Here is a 20,712-nt window from a genome sequence, read left to right as displayed (position 1 = left end):
TTACTTAAATGGCTTAAATAACAAAGACCTTGGAACAATACTAGGGGGATCGGTTTAGTAAGCTTGCCCGGAGGCTGTTTGCTGACTTTGATGCGTTGTTGGTTAGCTCAGGTCACTATTTAATTTATTCCTGGTAGTTCACTTAATGTCCAGTGAAGGTATCAGGGGTCTGTCCAATCCAATGACTGAGGCTCAGTTCTTCCTCCTAATAACCCATGTCTCCGCAGATCCTGCCAGCAACTCGCCTATGTCTGCAGTCTGTGGCTTATTAAACAACTGTGCTTGTGGAGCCCTAGTGTGAGAGACAATTGGAAGAAATCTGAACTGACTAATCAGCCAAACAGAATTTCCCTTTATTATTTGGTCTTTATTTATTCAAACTGAGAATTAAAGCATTGTGTGTGGGTGGCTAATACAGTTGGTGTATTTTCTCTAATTGTGCAATGTTGCAATTTTCACCTTTCCTTTTCCTGCCTGATTCACTGAATTGTGCATTAGTGTGTTTATTTCCGGAAAGGCGTTCACTGTTTATCTTTTAAACAGCCGTATCCCATGATCATTTATTACGTTCCTGTTTAATCTAATGGTAGTTCTGGACTCACAATGACTAAATCAATATTTGCTTAAGTTGTTGTGGGTTTACTACAATTAGCCTTATAGGATCTGGTTAATTACAGTCATACACATTTATAATGAGATCTGTTCCAAAGGGAGGATTCTCTCCTCAGATCAAAGCCAAATGAGATATTAACAGATATATCCTCCTAATGGACAAAAGAGAAGAGGCATTATGCTTAATGAAAAAGCTTAACATATGAGGGTGTTAGCCACGTTTAGCCCTGTGGACTATTTTCTACAAACAATGTCCAACAGTGTATATATATATATATATATGCATCACAAGAGAATCAATGCAATTCTCGATTTATTTATTTTACAGTGTCCTTGTTACATATGTTACATGTGCTTACCATAGCAATAACAGTAAATTATGCATAATTACATGCAACTAACCCTCAACCAAACCCTAATCCTACCCTAACCCTATAGTAAGTACATGTAGTTAATTATTATTACTCAGTACTTAAATATATAATTATTAAATATGAAATATGTCCTTGTTACACGTTACATGTATAGTAATTTGTGCATAGTTACATTATTGCAACTAACCTAAATCAAACCCTAATACTAACCCGAACCCCATAGTAAGTACATGTGGTTAATTATTACTCTGTACTTAAATGTATAATTACAGTGTAACAAGGACACCTTAAAATAAAGAGTGACCGAAATTTCAACCGAGCTTACTTGACGAATGAGAACAAACCAAACACGTTTGAGCTTCCGTTATCAAATCTGCTGTTCTTTATGTGTGTTGATCAATGTTTATATAAATAATAGCAACCATATAAATCGTTATAAGATAAGATCTGGATTAAACTGTTCGATTCACATGGAGTACTTTTTGTAGGAAAGTTTTAGCTGTGTGGACTTTCAGTGGATGGACAAAAAGGATGAGGGAATATTAAGCGTATCTTCATTTGTGTTCCCGAAGATGAACCGAAGGTTTAATGGTTTTGGAATGACATGAGTGTTAGTAAATGATGACAGAATTAAAATGTTTATGTGAACTATATTCACTGAAGGATGGTTTAAAGATCTCCTGGGTCATACACCTACACTGTGTGGGTTCCCTGATCAGGCTGAAAGTTACTCATCATTACACATCAGTTGACCACTTGAAGTTAAAAACAGGATGGATGTGCTAATGCTAGTGGGATGGTGCGGGCGTTGTTTGTCCCCCCCTTCTACAAGAAGTAGAATTTGACTCTCATGAACTACCTATTATCTTAAAGTCAGCATGAAATGGAAGCTGCAATAGTCTTTTCATCCCTATTCTGACGTATATCTGAGCGAAACGGCTTCTCGAACATGAAAAAATGTAGGGCGGGACTTGATTTTGTCCATGGGGAATTGATTGGATGGTTGTGGTTTTCTATTGGTCAATCTCATGTGAGTGACAGGTTGCCCCGCCTTTGTGCCAGTAAACATGAAGAGAAGAGATGTTGTTGCAAGAGGGAGGGGAGGTTATTTTGATTGAAGATTATTAGGCCACATGAATAAAAAATAAACGAATTGTTGATTTTAACTTCATGGTGACTTTAACTGATCTATAATACAAGCGAGGATACACAGTAACGGTGAGATACTGTACATTCTTCAATAAGAATTGTCCTTCGCAAACAATTTTACTTGATAAACCAGCCTGGTCTCATTGTTTATACGTAGATGATCTCATGAGTATTCGTACGTATTTTACATAAAGTTTGGTTCTACCACACATACGTTTATAGGCACTAAAGCGTACCATATTGATGTATTGAGAGCATCTAAAACATAAATAATTTAAATGAATTTGACTGGTGTACAAATGCATACTGAAATGGAGCTTGACCTTATGTGAGTTTGATAAAACATTGCCTAAATATGAATGATGTCAGATGAAAAAGGACATTTTTTCTTCTTCTTTGCAATAACATGCATTGGTGAATTGTTCACAAAAGTAAATAAGGACTGTGCAAAAGCAAATTTTGTGCATTTATTTAACGTATAAAAACATTTTCATTCATTATTTCATGTGTGGATAAAGACTTTTTGTAGCTATTATAGAAATGCTTGTGTAAATCTTTTTCTCTTCACATTCCTATAACCGTAGATGCATTAACAGATGCTTTGGGGGAATACACATCCCACTGCTTTTTTTTTTCTGATAGTGAAAATAAGAGGATGTTGATTTCATTTTGCCTGCTAAATGCATCATCTTGGTGGGCAGAGAAAATGGCAGAGAGAGCATTTACAAAATGGCTGTTTCCTGAAATACACTGCATTTCACATGTGGTACAGCTGTGTCAGATAATATCTAAAACAAAACTTTGGCAGCATGACTCACTCAAAGGATAAAAAGAAGAAAAAAACAGTTAACACAGCTCAACATGGGAAGCTAATTACTGGTGCATGTATTGTTGCAGTTGTTCACATTGTGACTTTGGCAAGCAGCGTCATGACTAATTTCACTCTGTTGCTGCTGTATAGCTCCCTGCTGGTTGTCCTTTGGGCTTTTATTAAAAGCAGGATTAGTCCTTTTACAGAAGTGTGTCCCTGCTTCTGGTTTGAGACTGGACGGTGGTGGCAGTCTGACTGCCCTCATCAGATTCTGCTGGAGATGTGTGGATGTGATCTCTCGGGGGAGCCTTGAAAAAAGTGCTGAGAAAAAAAGAAAAAAAAAACATTTTCTCCTCATGTACTGACTTGAGAGGGAGAGGGAGAGGGAGAGCAAGGAAAGCTCTTGCTTTCGTAATTGTTCAGCTTTTAGAACCATTTGTGCCTCTGTGGACGGCATGATGGATGTTCTCCAACTGACATGCCTGAGAGACACCATAACCAACAACGGTGCTTGATATTTATGTTGGTGCATCCACATATAGTCGTGCTCAAAAGTTTACATACACCTTACAGAATCTGCTAAATGTTCATTATAAAAAAAAAAAAAAAAGAGGGATCATACAAAATGCATATTATTTTTTATTTAGTACTGTCCTGAATAAGATATTTTACATAAAAGATGTTTACATATAGTCCACAAGACAAAAAAGCCAGAAAGAAGAACGCATTAAGAGCTGGGGGGTGAAAACTTTTTGAATTTGAAGACCAAGGTAAATTGTACTTAACTTGTCTTCCAGGAAACATGTGTATCTTCCGTTGCTTCCGAAGGGCAGTACTAAATGAAAAAAAAATATTTTTAAACAAAATAAGAAAAATTTTGACATCTTCATCCTGTTCAAAAGTTTTCACCCCCCGGCTCTTAATGCATCATATTTCCTTCTGGAGGATCAGTGAATGTTTGAACCTTTTTAATATAGTTGTGTTTGAGTCCTTTAATTATCCTTAATGTGAAAAGATGGATCTCAAAATCATACAGTCACTTCTGGAAAGGGTTCAAATATGCAATCTCACTGCTCCAGACAAACAAGGGACTCAAGAACAACCATTACAAAACAAGCATAACATTTGTGAATCATCCAGGTAATGACACACAGTATTAGGAATCAAGGCTATGTAAACTTTTGAACAGGGTTATTTTTATAAATTCATCTATTCGTTTTTGTCTTATGGACTATGTACAGAATTTTACTGTTTTATTTTACAGATTTTTCATGTATTTTTTAAATGAAATTAAAATTACAGAAATAGACTGCAAATGTACATTTCCTGTGTAAAATTACATGAAAAACATGTAAATTTATGTAATTTTATGTTAGCTGCCAGAATTTTACCGTTTTTTTACGGGGATTTTTTTTTTACAGTTTATTTAAAATATCTTATTCAGGATATTGCTAAATAAAAAAATAACATGCGTTTTGAATGATCCCTCTTTTTTTTAATAATTAACATTTTGCAGGTTCTGCAAGGTATGTAAACTTTTGAGCACGACTTTAAAAAGTTGGAGGGAAGCTATTGTTTTAAATCAGAATGCTGAATGAGAGTAGCCTAAGGATGCAAGTGATTGGAATAAGTAAATGGAATATGCCTGAATAATATGGATGCACCCCTTGTGACCCAGTTTCACAGAGGCCTATGAGTAAGCTGAATGCTTTTGGGAAGCTGAGAAGGCACTATTTTTTTTAACTCATTTGTAAAGCAGTTGGCAATGAGGGAAGAAGCCACAGTTGTCGGAACAGCTTGCCTCGCGATCACGGATGTGTGAGTGTTTAGCATGTCAGGCATCATTTTATCATACATATAAATCATGCTCATGGATACAGCACAAAAATAAATCATTTGGAGTGTTGAAATATGGCACAGAGGGCTTTTGGAGGATTTTATATTTATATTATTAAAGACCCCTGTAGTCAATTATTTTATCCCTTAAAACTCATCTTTGATCACCAAAATTACATATTTAAACATTTTTTCCTTGAAAATTCTTCATGCCTTAAACTAGCTTGATAACTCTACACCCTTGCCTCATTTAGTATACATGGTTCTATAATTATGCAAAATAGCCCCGCCTCCACTCACTCACACCAGCTCAGAGATCCACTCATTGATGGTCACACGTTGACCTGATTGGTTACAGGGTAGTTTGTGGCATCAGAAACACCAGCGATTTCAAACCATGTTTTTGAGACTGCCTTTGATTCACATTTAGAAAATACTCAGAAAATGTGTTGACATGAATTTGCACATGGTTTGTCTTAAAGCATATTAAAAACACCACTTTGACATATAAACAACATTAAAAGCTGGATTTTCACCACAGGGGGACTTTAAAATTTATTAAACGGGTGTGACTGTATAAAAGTAGGCACACTTTGCATGCAGATTATTACTGCAGTTATTACTAAAGCTATAAAAAATTATTTCTTGAAATAAAATAAACATTAACTGAAATGAATAAATAAATAAATAAAATAAAATACTATAATAACAGTGATGCAGATCATCTCTGCGGCTATGTCTCAATTATGGGATGGATAAGTGCTGTGGTTGCTTAGCAACAGGAATGTAAAAATATTAAATGACCCATAGTGACCCATTTCAGCTACGGACTTGAAATATAACACCAACTCTTCTCATGAAGAACAAATTTGCCTCTTTGACCCACAGAAATCACATTCTGGATTTTCTGTTTTTTGGGAATTTGATACACTTTTTTTGCATATTTTCAAACTGATTTGCACAAATTTGCATGCATGCCTGCTCATTGGACATAAATTGGAAATTAATGAAATAAAGTGTAACTCAAAGCTATTTTTAAAGTCATACTCTGTTTTAAAACATCTCTAGTTATCACAGACTTTGTAAACTTTATTTGTCTGCTGGGCTTCAATGGGTTTAGTAAGTCAGGATAGATGTAACATTCGTCTCTGTGTTGTCTTCTCATGGGTGTATCTCAGTAATCTCTCCTTTCTTCACTATGGTAAACAAGCCACAGCTCAATAGCTCACATTAACTTGAGCTATGATGTGATTATGGAGATGCAGATTGCATCATGCTAGAGATTAGTGTACTCCTCTTCATAGATCAGGAACATTCTCAATAGCCGTCACAGCATGATGTCTTCAGGCAAGCAAACATGTAAATGTGAGGGGAATCAGCTGAGCCACACACGGGTCCAGAGTTCTGCTCTAGGTTTCTTCAGACAGATTGCATTGATGCTCCACATACTTCAGAGTCACGAGATCTGCTGTAAGGACCCATGTGAAAAAGATGTACACTTTAGCGTTTTAGGAAATATGTGAATGTAATGATTTCAGACACTTAATTGCATGTCAATTGCAATTAAATGAAAATGTATTATTCTTTAAATTTCTATTAAATGCACTTAGTTGAACTTTAAGCGCTGTTTTCAACCCACTTAAGAAGTACATCTTTATATGTAATTATTATATTATTGTTTCCATTGTCTTTGAAATATGGCTAAAGTGTGCTGAAGTTACTGACAAGCATTTGTAGAAAACTGAAATATACTTTAATGTAATTTTTATTGAAACTTGTCATGCATTAAAAATATCTGTATTTACTAATTTGTAATGATGAAGTTGCAATTGAGTACATTTAAGATATATTAACCTTAAATGTAATGTCAAGTATAAAGTACTTTAAATGTGCTTTAGTATGTTAGTCAACACGTTAAAAATAAGTGTACTTAAGTTTAAGACGCATGAATATGGAAGCTTGTTTCCACCACAGAATAAATTTTTTTTTAAGATAATTGCAACTTTTTATCTCACAATTGCGAGTTTACATCTTGCAATTCTGACTTTATTTATTTGCTAGATATAAAGTCAGAATTATAATATAAGTGTGAGAAATAAACTCGCAATTCAGACTTTTTTCCCTCAGAATTGCGAGTTTATATCTCACAAATATCAAATATAAAAAACTTTATATCTCGCAACTGTGAAAAAAAAAGAAGTCAGAATTGTGAGATAAAAAGTCGCAATTACCTTTTTTTTTTTTATTCTGTGGCGGAAACAAGCTTCCATACATGAAAGTGGACTCTCTGGCCTTTTATTTCATTAATATTATATTATCTGCAATCAATTATCTACAGTTCTTTGAAAACAAAAACCCCAGTGAAAAATGAATATGCCAAAATGTTAATACATTTATTTTATGCCAAGTATACTACAAATATATTTATGTACTTAATATAAATAAATACCCATGACATTTTTATTTTGGTATACAAAACTGGTATACTTAAAGTATGCTAAATTGGAACAACAAATTTCGTACTTAATATACTTTAGTTATCTGGAAATAGTGCTGAAGTTCAACTAAAGATATACTTAAGTATATTTGATTGTGCTAAAGTGGAAATTTTGCAAGTATACTTCACGTACACTTTAAATATCTTGCATTTAAAGACTGGTATTATACGGAGATTGCAATTCTACATTCTGTTTGCTATGAATGCCAGTTATGGATAAAAGTTTTGTGCACTCACTTTTTTTTTTTTTTATCCAGAGAATGTATGAAATTGTTGCATGCTCCACAGACTTGCCTCAACTGGGGTTCATTCAAATCAGGTGTCATTGATTGTCCATCATGAGTGGTGACAGCTATCAGAACGGTGCTCCCTCATCTAGCTTTGATTAGCGAGTGAAAGACTAGCTGTGTGCCTGAGGTGATCGTGTTCCTCATGTCTCTGCTCTGTGGTTGCTTCCTCTCATCATGTCGACCAGCTGTGTGAATCTGCTGTCCTGCTGAGTCTGTGTCTTCCCCTCTCTCTCTGGAGTCTCTTTCATTCCTTCAACACGATGATCTCACACACACCTCTGCCCATAGCAGTATCTCACCATGTTCACCCGAGTGCCGTATTGATATTTGAACCTTGTTAAGCTAGTGAGGTATTTGTTCAAATTAAGCCTTGTGTGTAATTTGATGAATAAAATATTTCAGAAAGGACCTAAGAGTCGCACATATGTAGAAAGTGTTGTTTAACTCATTTATTATTTGCTGTTTTATTTACTAATGAATATTTTTATCTGATCACAGTGACAAACGATTCTCTGCTTTGGGCTTTGGGGCAAGGATTCCACCTAATTATGAGGTAAAAAGAATTTTTTTTGTATATTATATATATATATTATGTGGTCCCTTGTGAAAAATAAGTGCATTTAATTGTATTGATTGTGCATTTATAGTGTACTTCAAATCTGGAAAGTATATTTTGAAAACAAAGAAGAAGAAAAAAAACCTGTACTTTGCAGACAATATAACATTAGTGAGCTTAAAGACATTATGCTTTCTTGACCAGGTTTATTTTACAATGTCCTTATTCGTGTTTAATGTACTTAATATAGTAATAACAGTATATTATGCATAATTACAAGAAACTAAATTACAAATACCCCTTGTTAAAAGGACACTTTAGCATACTTTAAAAAAAGAGTAATTATAGAAGTGATATACTTTAAAAGATACTTAAATGTGATTTGAATATAATGTATTTTGGAGACTTAACTGCATATAAATAAAAATGTATGTATGTAATGTCGAAATGATATTAAATGCTTAAGAGTGTTTTTTAAAACACTTAAGTAGGACTGAAGTACATCTAAAAATGTAATTTCGTAAATATTTTTGTATATTTGGTTAAAATGCTGAATACTGAAAGAATTTATGGTAAACTAAAATATACTTTGATGTAATTTCTATTGAAACTTGTATGTCATGTATTTAAATATATTTGTAATGTCACATATTTGTAATGATGATGAAGTTGCAATTTTGGTAACACTTTATTTTAAGGTGACGTATTTACACGTTACTACATGTAGTTACTATAGTAATAACAGTAAATTATGCATAATTACAAGTAACTAACCCTAAACCAAACCCTAACCTTACCTCTATAGTAAGTACATGTAGTCAAAGTCAGTACTTATTTAAGTACAATGTAACTACGTCACCTAAAAATAAAGTGTAACCGCTATTTTTGTACATTTAAAATATAATTACTTTAATGTTATATAAAAGAACGCTCTAGAAATACAGTAAATAATCAAGTCCTTTATTATTCTTTAGTTTGGTAGTCAACGCATCAAAATAAGTGCATGACAAAATATTATTAAAACATAATGATTTAAAATGTTTTTAATTTGACATGATCAAAAGTGTACTTAATTGTGTTAAGAAACATAGTACATGGCCTTTTATTTCATTAATATTATATTATCTGCAAGTGCAGTTTTTGTTATTTCCTTGTACTTTTAAAATTTGAAGTACACTGCAAGTGCACACTCAATACAATTAAGTGCACTTCTTTTTCACAAAGTTGGTGTATAGTTTGTAAATGTTGAAGTATCTACCATTATCAGTGTAGGCCACAACCTTTATCTCACAAGTTGTAAGTCACAACCATTTTTATTTTTATTTACAGACTCTCTCTCTCTCATGAAATACCAACCTTTACAGTAAAAATTGGTTATTCGCACAGAACAATATAAAATCAGAATAATAACAGCTTGTAAAGTCTTCCCCTAAACTATCACAGGATTTCATTTTATGGTCTGTTTGTTCAGGCAGATTGCAGTCCACTAACTATCAGGTCTATTTCCTTTTCAAAGAAATGTAACAATAACAGTTATTTTCAGAATGTCGTCGTCAACAAAAGAAATTCAATTTCAATGAAATTTGTGCTAAGTACTAGAGGGGTTTCACAGTGGTTGTTGATTACAATGGAAAATCTGTAGGGAGGATGCTATTTTGTTTTAACATCATCATCATCATCATCATCATCGGGTCATTTCATGCATAGTGTTGCAGAAAATATTCTTCTTAGGAACATGCAAATAAGACCAACAAGCACTGCATGATTTATTGCTATCTTTTAACAGCAGAAATACAGTTTTTAACCAGAAACCAGGTGTGTACAAGCACGCTAAACCTTTCTGTTTGGTTTTCTTCTCCAAACTACAGGTGTCTCATGACTTTGCCATCAATTTCAACCCGGAGGATGATGAATGCGAAGGTAAGAGTGACAGGCAATTTGCATTTTAGTGAGTATCTCATGGGAGCTGAATTCAGAGACACCCTGATGTGATGTTTCTGAAGCTGTTGTCACAGTTATCGGAAAAGTTCAGTCACAAATCCCCTCATTGACGTTTCCGACTTTATATGACTTTCTTTCTTCCGTGGAACACAAAAGGAGAAATGTTGAGGAATGGCCATTCTTTTCAATAAGGCACTTTAAACATTTCATAAAAGTGGTCCCATACGACTTTCTCCTGAATCCATCTGATGCCATCTTTGTGTGAGGAACAAGAAAATCTTTCCCTCTGCTCTCACCATCCTTTCAAATATGACGTGCCTTTAAGGCTGAGTAAGTTTGATCTCAATGTTATAGTGACGCCAATGCGACGTGACCAATCGTCATTGACATCAGACCTGCGTCATGCACCATACCAATCATGGCATGGTAAATCTGTCAACAGGCATATGTGTGAATGGAACTGCAGGACAATCATAGTTTAAAGGTGGAGTATGTAGTTTCTGCAACACTAGTGGTACCTATCGGAATTACAAAAATGTACAACCTTGCAAACACCCCTTTCGCGCCTCTCCCAACCCAAACATCACAAATACAGCTCCTATGGGTGCTTGTGAAGGCATGTCTTAACAGGTAAAAGTAGGCTGCTTTCAGTAAAAGTACATATGTGACCCTGGACTACAAAACCAGTCACATGGGTCATTTTCTTGAAATTGAGATTTATACATCATTTGAAAGCTGAATAAATAAGCTTTCCGTTGATGTATGATTTGTTAGGATAGGATAATATTTGGCTGAGATACAACTATTTGAAAAAAAATCGAAACATTGAGAATATCGCCTTTAAAGTTCTCCATTTATGTTCGCGATTGTGCCGCATTCACTCACAAAAATAAATGTTTTATATATTTACGGTAGGAAATTTACAAAATATCTTCATGGAACATGATCTTTACTTAATAGCCTATGATTTTTGGCAGAAAAGAAAAATCTATAATTTTGACCCATACAATGTATTGTTGGCTATTGCCACAAATATACCCGTGCGACTTATGACTGGTTTTGAGATCCAGGGTCACATATTAGGAATACTTTTAGCTGTGTTGCTATGTGTCATTAACACATACTTCAACTTTAAGTTGCTAACTTTGTTTGGAAGCTGGTAGCTGGTGTCTAGTTAGTCTAAGCTAGTCATGGTAGATGATCTTGGGCCAGCAACAAAGCAGTTGGTCATACCAGGTCAAGGTGGTTAAGCTGGTCTTTGGACCAACTAATATCCAGCTGATGACTGGACTGAACCAACCCAATCTCAGGTGGCTAATTCGTTCGAATTCGTATGAATTAGTGACCTATCACTAGGCGCGTTTCCATTACAGATTTGCGCAAAACTTTTGCGATTTTTTTTCTAAATGTCGACAAAAAACCATTGCGAAATGACACCGTTTCCATTAACCGATGTTATGCGACTAAAACTAAATTTTTTCCTCTCACGATAAGTAAAATCATTCCAAAAACCATGGCAACGGACACTGGTAGGATTATGTATATCCCAGCCAGTGCACTGGCCATTATAATTAATTGAAGGAGATGTTTTCCAAGCATTAATGGTAAGGAACGACCCTTATTATACTTGTGAGTGGCACATATGAGGTGTTTCTGGGTGTTTCTCCCTCATATCTGCTTCGAGGTCTTCATTGTGGCATTTATTTGAGGTTTAGAATCCATTATTCCTGTAATTATTTTGTCTTATATGAATTTAATAAAGAACTCTGTCTCGTATTCTGTCCAAACACACCGCATCATCTACGTCAGGTGACCTGTAAATGCGCAAAAACTGTTTCCAGTGCAGTTTTGCGAAATATTTCTTTTTCGAATTGCCTGAAAAACCACCTCATGCGAGCGTAAAAACTTTTTTGCGATAAATGGGAGTTTTTGCGAAATTGACGTGTTTCCATTGGGCGTGTTTTCAATTCGCAATTTCAATTTGCGCAATTTGAAGGGTAATGGAAACGCGGCTACTGACCCCGCCCCTAAACCTATCACTAGGGTTTAGACAAATTGTACGAATTCGTACGAATTAGCCACTTCATACTCACTCGTACGAACTGGACGTGAGATAGTGTTGACTGAACCAGCTTCCATGTTCTTCTAGCAGGGATTACAACATTTTAGACTGTTCCTCACACATATATTTTTATAATGCTCATTAACAACTCAGACCCCAGTTACTTTCATAATATGGAAAAGAGCGTACATAACATTGCTCAGCATTTTTGCTTTTGTGTTTCACGGAAGAAGAAAAGACATGCGGTTTTGGAACGACATGAAGGTGAGTAAATAATAACCGAATTTTAATTTATGAGTGAAAAATTCCTTTAGCACTCAAAGAGAATGTGTGAAGACTGTGGGAAATTTTGGGCTTGCTTCAGTCCGTTCACATTTCTGCAAAAGATGAAGAGTTCCGACTCAGTCTGTCCACTGATTTGATCTCAAAATCTGTTGCTTTCGCTGCCAATACTTCAGCACTGCTCTCAGAAACCCGCAGAGACCGAGAGAGAAATACAAATAAGCCTCCAGAACAGAAGTGATAGCCGTGTCCCCTTCTCTCTCTGATCAGAGATCCAGGGGGTCGTGGAAGCCTACCAAAACTGCCTGCCCAAGATCCAGCTCTACGGTCCCACTAATGTGGCTCCCATCATCAACAGAATAGCTAAACTGGCAGCTGGGAAAGAACCCATCAAAGACGCTTCTGTGAGTATCTTTAAAGTGGCTGTTTATGGTACAGCACTGAAGGTGAAATGCAATAAAAATGAACACTGGAATCATTAAAGGAATCATGCAGTCAGGTAATGGTGAAAACACGGCCACGAAAGTGTTGCCATTGGAAGTACTGTAAGATTATTGTAAAAATTATTTTTCAAAATTGTAGATAAAACAAAGATTACTAGAGTACGTTTTACAAGAAAATACCAGTCTCTCTTCTTCAAAATGTCATGTTTCCTTCAATGCATTACTTGCCGAGTCGTAAATACCTGTGAAATTTATTAGCAATTTCTGAGTGAATTTTCTGCACCATTTTGTCCCCAGTGAGGCAGTTTAAAATGGTCAAAGTGTATTTTACTGCATCTGTCTGGATGCATGCATCTTCATTATTTGATGAATTACTAGTGCCATAATCACTCAAATGTACACAAACATCCTTTTAAAAATTAAATGACATTAACCACCAGCTTTCTATGGGCAGTAATTAAGGGTGTGGATAACACTTTATTTTACAGTGTCCTTGTTACACATTGCATGTAGTTACTATATTAATATAAATAAAATAAAATGCATGCAACTAACCAGCCAAACCCTAATACTAACCCTACCATATAGTAAGTACATGTAGTTAAGTATTATTACTCTGTACTTAAATGTGTAATTACACTGTAACACGGACACCTTAAAATAAACAGGGTGTGCGGTGAAGCTATTTTCTGTATATTTATCTGCCTGTATCCATATTCTGATAAAACCAGATGTGGACAGGGTTTAAACAGTAAACAAAATTTTAACTCTATTTTAGATGCAACTGTTTTTATTGCATATACATGCAACATGTCAACTAGCAGACATTGCATCCAGGTCGCATTCAGTCACCACTATACGTTTGGTCTAAAACGCGACTGCTCTCATGTTTTGCCTCAGGACGGCAATTGCGAGTAAATTGTTTTGTCATCTTCGCAGAACTGAGATATAAAGAGAGGACAAAATAACATTATCTTTAGCAACAGTGTGAAAGTGAATAGCACATAACAGGCACAATACCAGTATAAACATAGCTCTCTATGGGTGCAATATGCATTACATGACTAAACATGCGCCATCGTTTTCGAATACCTCAGTTTTCACAGTCCACAAAGATTTTCAGATGTATCCACTGGGAGAACGTTTTCAAAAAGCTCAATTTTCGCAGAACGAAAACACCGTTTCAGTGAGGATGGAAGGCCAAAATGCAGAGAAAATGAGTTATCAAATAAAACCGTATTAGTGTGGACAAGGCCTTAGTCACACCGGCTTTACGCACACGCCATTGTGCTGAATATTAGATGGTCATTAAAAAAAACTAATTTATCCTTGTGCGAATATTTTCAGCTTATATTATTCAATAATATTAGTTCATTAGAGTTCATTATTTGTGCCTTTCTAAGTGAGGTATTTGGCTTTGAGTCCCTAGCAATAATATTGGAGTGTTAATTTCATCATGCAAATAGCAGTGATGGTTTCTACCCTTTACAAATTTGCATTGAAAAGACTCCTTTCATTGAAAGGAATTAATTTCAAAGGAGGAAGAAGTTAATTAAAAAAAATGGTAAATATTCACGATGAAATATGCATTTAGTTTCTGGACTATAGGTGAAATGTGAATAAAAAAATAGGATTTTTCTCTGAAATGCAGGTCTAAAGTGGTTTAATGAATTTGCCTCTGACTATCCTTTTGTTCCCCCTGTCATTGGTTTGTGCACATAACCTTAGAAATTTAGTCATGGTCCAAATAAAAACCTTTAGCTGATTATCTTGAGGGCTGTTTTGGTAATTAACGCAGCTACAATCAATTTAGAATTATATTAAGTCACTTAACATGGTTTCGGGTCAAATATTTGCCCTCAAGCTTAGCAATTTCCTATGCATTGCTCTATTGCATTGCTGTCTTCTACACACTATGTCCTTGTGATGATCTTCATCTATTATTAAACTTGATAACCCCTTCCCCAAAAGTGATCGTTTTACAGTAAATGAGCTCAGTGAGATCAGTGTTCAGAAACCAGGCCATTCATTCAAACTGTAGACTTTGCATGTTTAATGTTGGCCGGACCCCTGGGATGTTCAGGCCAGTAAATATTGCCAATTTTAGCCTAGTGACTGCCTGTTTTAGAATGTATCTAATATTCTGTTCATTACTATCAAGGCATTTAAAGGAACAGTTCACCTATAAATTAAAATTCAGTTTTTATTTACTCATCCTCATGTTTTTCTAAACCCAAACTCCTTCTTTACAACACAAAAGAAGAATTTGATAGATTTTTTTTGCACTTTGTGGGGGGCAAAAAATCCACAAAAAAAGATTTTTTGTTCCACTGAAAACATAATAGGCTACAGGTTTAAAACAACACGGGGCTCAGTAAATAATGACAGAATTTTCATTTCCATTTTTCATTGAAATTAAGTGCTTAGTGGATGAGCTCCAGACATGTTTATAACAGTGCATAGTAAAAATGAAACAAAATGCCTGACAACAACCCTTTTCTCTGCCAGCTGTATCATATCCTGCTGATCCTCACAGACGGGGTGGTAACAGACATGGCCGATACACGGGAGGCCATTGTTCGGGCCTCCTACCAGCCTATGTCCATCATCATAGTAGGAGTGGGAAACGCCGACTTCACGGACATGCAGATCCTCGATGGAGATGATGGAGTCCTGCGCTCACCCAAAGGGGAACCCGTCTTGAGGGACATCGTCCAGTTTGTGCCCTTCAGAGACTTTAAAACGGTCAGTTTTTGTCAGTCACTGGGAATTTGCAAATACAAGTGTTATTATAGATCCTGTATCTCCTGTAGATCCTGCATCTTAGAAATAGGGTATCTGTGTATATACAGAATTAAACTTAAACATTTAAAAATCTTTCTTAAAAAAAACAAAAACAAAATTGTAATATAATTTTATTAATTGTAATATAAGACTGTTTCCACCACAGAGTAAATATATTACATAAAAATAATAATAATAAAAATAAGAAATCACACTGAGATATACTGTACACTCACTGGCCACTATATTAGGTTCACCATGCTAGTACCGGATTGGACCTCCTTTTGCCTTCAGAACTGCTTTAATTCTTCGTGGCATAGATTCAACAAGCTGCTGGAAACATTCCTCATGGGAGATTTTGGTCCATGGTTATTTGATATCATCATGCAGTTTCTGCAGATTTGTCGGCTGCAAACCCATGATATGAATCTCTCGTTCCAACACATCCCAAACGTGCTCTATTAGATTGAGATCTGGTGAGTTTGGAGGCCATTTTAGTATAATGAACTCACTGTCATGTTCAAGAAACTAGTTTGAGATGATTTGAGCTTCGTGACATGGCACATAATGCTGCTGGAAGTAGCCATCAGAGGATGGGAACACTGTTGTCATAAAGACTTGGTCTGCAACAATACTGATGTAGGCTGAGGTGCTGAAACGATGCTCTATTGGTACTAAGAGGTCAAAAGTGTGCCAAGAAAATCTCCTCCACACCATTACAGCACCAGCAGCCTGAACCGTTGAGACACAGCAGGATGGATCCAATTCATGTTGTTTATGCCAAATTCTGACCTGACCATCTGAATGTAGCAGCAAAAAATCAAGACCCATCAGACCAGGCAACGTATTTCCAGTCTTCTATTGTCCAGTTTCCCGTGTGAATTGTAGCCTCAGTTTCCTGTTCTTATCTCACAGGAGTGACACCGGTGTGTCTTCTGCTGCTGTAGCTCTTCTGCTTCAAGGTTTGACGTGTTGAGCGCTCAGAGATGCTATTCTGCTTGAGCGTTCAGAGATGCTCTTCTGCTTCAAGGTTTGACGTGTTGAGCGTTCAGAGATGCTCTTCTGCTTCAAGGTTTGACGTGTTGAGCGTTCAGAGATGCTCTTCTGCTTCAAGGTTTGACGTGTTGAGCGTTCAGAGATGCTCTTCTGCTTCAAGGTTTGACGTGTTGAGCGTTCAGAGATGCTCTTCTGCTTCAAGGTTTGACGTGTTGAGCGTTCAGAGATGCTCTTCTGCTTCAAGGTTTGACGTGTTGAGCGTTCAGAGATGCTCTTCTGCTTCAAGGTTTGATGTGTTGAGCGTTCAGAGATGCTCTTCTGCTTCAAAGTTTGACGTGTTGAGCCTTCAGAGATACTCTTCTGCTTCAAGGTTTGACGTGTTGAGCGTTCAGTGATGCTCTTCTGCTTCAAGGTTTGACGTGTTGAGCGCTCAGAGATGCTATTCTGCTTGAGCGTTCAGAGATGCTCTTCTGCTTCAAGGTTTGACGTGTTGAGCGTTCAGAGATGCTCTTCTGCTTCAAGGTTTGACGTGTTGAGCGTTCAGAGATGCTCTTCTGCTTCAAGGTTTGTTGTGTTGAGCGTTCAGAGATGCTCTTCTGCTTCAAGGTTTGACGTGTTGAGCGTTCAGAGATGCTCTTCTGCTTCAAGGTTTGATGTGTTGAACATTCAGAGATGCTCTTCTGCAGATCTCGGTTGTAACGAGTGTTTATTTGAGTTACTCTTGTCTTTCTATCAGCGGGAACCATTCTGGTCATTCTCCATGACCTCTGGCATCAACAAGGCATTTACACCCTCAGAACTGCCGCTCACTGGATATTGCCTCTTTTTCTGACCATTCTCTTTAAACCCTAGAGATGGTTGTGCTTGAAAATCCCAGTAGATCAGCATTTTCTGTAATACTCAGACCAGCCCGTCTGGCACCAACAACCCTGCTACGTTCAAAGTCACTTAAATCACATTTCTTTTCCATTCTGATGCTCAGTTTGAACTTCAGCAGATCATCTTGATCATGTCTACATGCCTAAATACATGGAGTTGCTGTCATGTGATTGGCTGATTAGATATTTGCGTTAATGAGCAGTTGAACAGGTGCACCTAAGAAAGTGGCCGGTGAAATTAAATGTGCAAGTGTGAGATGTAATGTTGCATATTCTGAGAAATAAAGTCAAGATTAAACCATTAAACCATTAAACCAAACCCTAAGCCTAACCCTAAAGTAAGTACATGTTGTCATAATAATATTACTCAGTAGCTTATTGTACAATTACACTGTAACAAGGACACCTCAAAATAAAGTGTAGTCGTGTTTTGCAATATAACATGAACACAATTTTTGTATGTAAGTACATAGTAGTTAAAGAAACCTAATACAAAATGTGACCAATAAAATTAGTTATAAAATTATAGTCTGTCTGAATTTTAAGGCCTTCACAGACAAATTGTAATACATTGTAATATTTTTTATGGCCTTAAGATTTGAAAACTAAAAGGAGCAACGGATGCCTTGCATAAATGATGTGGTGCTTTGGTGAATGATGCAGGCAGCGAGGCGAACCAGCATATGCCAGTGTTGCAGAAATATCTCTTAGAGCTCCACAGTTCTCTCCACAAGAGCGGTTTGTTCCCTCCACACATGTAAACATGAAAAAAACACAAAAAAACAATAATTTTAGAGAAGCGAGGATTAAAAATGTGTAAATACTCTCACCAGCCTGCTGCTTGGCTCTCCACCAAACAATTTAAATCGCAATTTGTACTTGCCTTATCCCTTTGTTTGGACACAATTTACCATGAATGTGGTTGATTTGCTCTTTTTCATTATTGTTAATGTTTTTCCCTCTCACTGAGGCCAATAAAAGTGTAACTTTTGCAGGCTTCACCAGCTGCACTGGCAAAGTGTGTCCTAGCGGAGGTGCCAAAACAGGTAGTGGAGTACTTCAGTCACAAGGCCATACCACCCATAAACCCAGTGATGAATTCAAACCCCAACTCCATCGCCAACACACCTGAATAACACTCAAACCTCCGGACAAGCCCTTTACTCCTCAACGGTCCAGCAAAGAGAGTGAGAGCTGGGACAGGGCTGCTCTACCACAACACACAGTACATTGACTACATTTTGTTCATTCATAAGGTGTTTACACACGACTGACGGTATGGATCTTGATGGCCGATCTTACCCTTGACATCATGACTGCCCCCTCAGCATGCAAACTGGAGTACATTGGATTCCCATCAGCACCACAGGCCTTCTGATCCCCGCTGACTCTTTTCAACTGCACAAGGCCACTTCTGCATTCTGCTGTTTTGTACGCCCTTAAGAGCTTTCCAAGACTTTGCTCTCACTGCCTGTGGGCTCCTTTCATTTCTGGACTCCTGGAGAACTGGAACAGAACTGGCCACAATCGTACAATGTAATATGAAGAATTATTCTATACATAATTGCATGTACATTGACTGAAAGAGAAACATAAGCATATTTCATAGCTAAAATCATGATCATTTTGATGTAAAAATAATGGGTGTGAGAATGGTCATCAACTGACTGGTCAGTCAGGTCAACGTTTAAATATTTTAGCGGCGGTGCTTTGATTAGCATGCTGACAGAGCGCTGTTTGACTATATGCACGGTGAAACCCACTTGGAAAACCTGTGTTTTCAAATCCATCGCCTTTAAAGTACCGGTGCAACAGCCATAGACATGCAGACATGCTGTTTTTTAAGCATATTACGCCATCAGCATTCTTAAGACGCTACGTCAAGTAAAAAATAGCTGTTTTTCGGGATAATACCTTTTAAAAACGTATCTTGAGACCCTTGAAATCTGTTTTATTTCATTATGTCTAACTTGAATGCATCTGTTAGCATCCCATAACAAACACATCTGATTGGTGAAAATGAAACCAGCCTGATTATACAGGACAGATAGCCAAACACATAGTCCCGCCGTAAACTCACTTCACCTATGAATGAAGTCTTCCCCCATTGTTTTGAAACTGCACTTCAAATCTTAAAAGTATGTTAAAAAAAATATTATATAATATTAATGAAAAAAGGCCACTTAAGTGTACTTAAAGAGAGTCCACTTTTATGAATGTTTAACACACTTAAGTACACTTTTAAAAAGTACACTTTGTAATATCAAATTAAAAGTTTTACTTTAAAGAACTTTTCAAATTGAATCTCTTAAAAAGCTTTAGTGTTCACTAACATACTAAAGCACATGTAAAGTGCTTGATTCTAATCTGAACTGTTGCGTGTTATGAAAAGTTACCTTTGAAGTTAATATATTTAGAATGTACTAAATTGCAACTTTATTACAAATATATTTAAATATATGACATATATTAAAGTATATTTTAATTGACTATAATTTAATAGTAATTCACTATACTTTCAGAAGTAATTACGAAATTACATATAAAGATGTACTTAAGTCCTACTTAAGTCCTACTTCTTAGGTTGAACTAATTGATTTTAATATAAATTAAAACTATGATAAATTTTCATTTAACTGTAAATAAGATGTGATTAAGTGTCCTCAAACATTACATTAAAAAAAAGTATGATAAAGTGTACCTATTTTTCTCAAGGGTAGCCACATTATGTGAAACACATTTTAGCTGTTAAGCAAGTTTTCATTTGAAATTTTCAAAATGCAGGCAAAGTGAATATAAAAAGTGACAAAAAATACATGTAAAGTGCTGTCTTCATTCTTATGTTTGGGTGCAGTGGCACTTGCACAGATGTTCAGTGACACGTGACATTACAGCAGGTTGACTACGAACAATAGCCATGTCTAATATGGATGGCTGTACAATTCTACAGTACATGCATGACCTCAAATACTAACATTGTATACGTACAACCAAACAGCCCAGACAGCAACATAGTGTCGGCCCAGATCCGGGCCACATCTGGTACATGTGGATTCCACGCGTACCAGATATGGGCCGGATCTAAACCGACTGCTGTCTTGGAGTGATGGCTATATTTACATATTACTCTAGAACTTAACTGGGTGAACAGCGATAACTTCATCAAAAGATATCGTGACGTTCAGTATTGCCTATAGCACA

The 20,712-nt window shown here is 36.3% G+C and overlaps 1 protein-coding gene across 2 annotated transcripts in view; it reads left to right on the top strand.

Moving 5' to 3' along the window:
- cpne7 (copine VII) overlaps nucleotides 1–19,655 on the top strand; it is a 50,552-nt gene extending 30,897 nt beyond the window's left edge. The window contains exons 12-16 of one of the 2 annotated variants that reach the window (XM_084404418.1): nucleotides 8,068–8,122; nucleotides 9,994–10,045; nucleotides 12,681–12,814; nucleotides 15,362–15,598; nucleotides 18,507–19,655. In XM_084404418.1, coding sequence (XP_084260544.1) covers nucleotides 8,068–8,122; nucleotides 9,994–10,045; nucleotides 12,681–12,814; nucleotides 15,362–15,598; nucleotides 18,507–18,647 — 619 coding nt within the window. In that variant the 3' untranslated portion in view covers nucleotides 18,648–19,655. Of the gene's footprint in view, nucleotides 1–8,067; nucleotides 8,123–9,993; nucleotides 10,046–12,680; nucleotides 12,815–15,361; nucleotides 15,897–18,506 lie in introns of those variants that run through there. The other variant, XM_084404417.1, reaches the window with a different exon arrangement.
- Nucleotides 19,656–20,712: the final 1,057 nt, after the last annotated feature.

This window comes from Rutilus rutilus (assembly GCF_951802725.1).
Source record: "Rutilus rutilus genome assembly, chromosome: 3".
Taxonomy (NCBI): Eukaryota; Metazoa; Chordata; class Actinopteri; order Cypriniformes; family Leuciscidae; genus Rutilus; species Rutilus rutilus.
The sequence above is the reverse complement of the archived record's forward strand: the minus strand, read 5'-3'. Positions and strand labels throughout refer to the sequence as shown.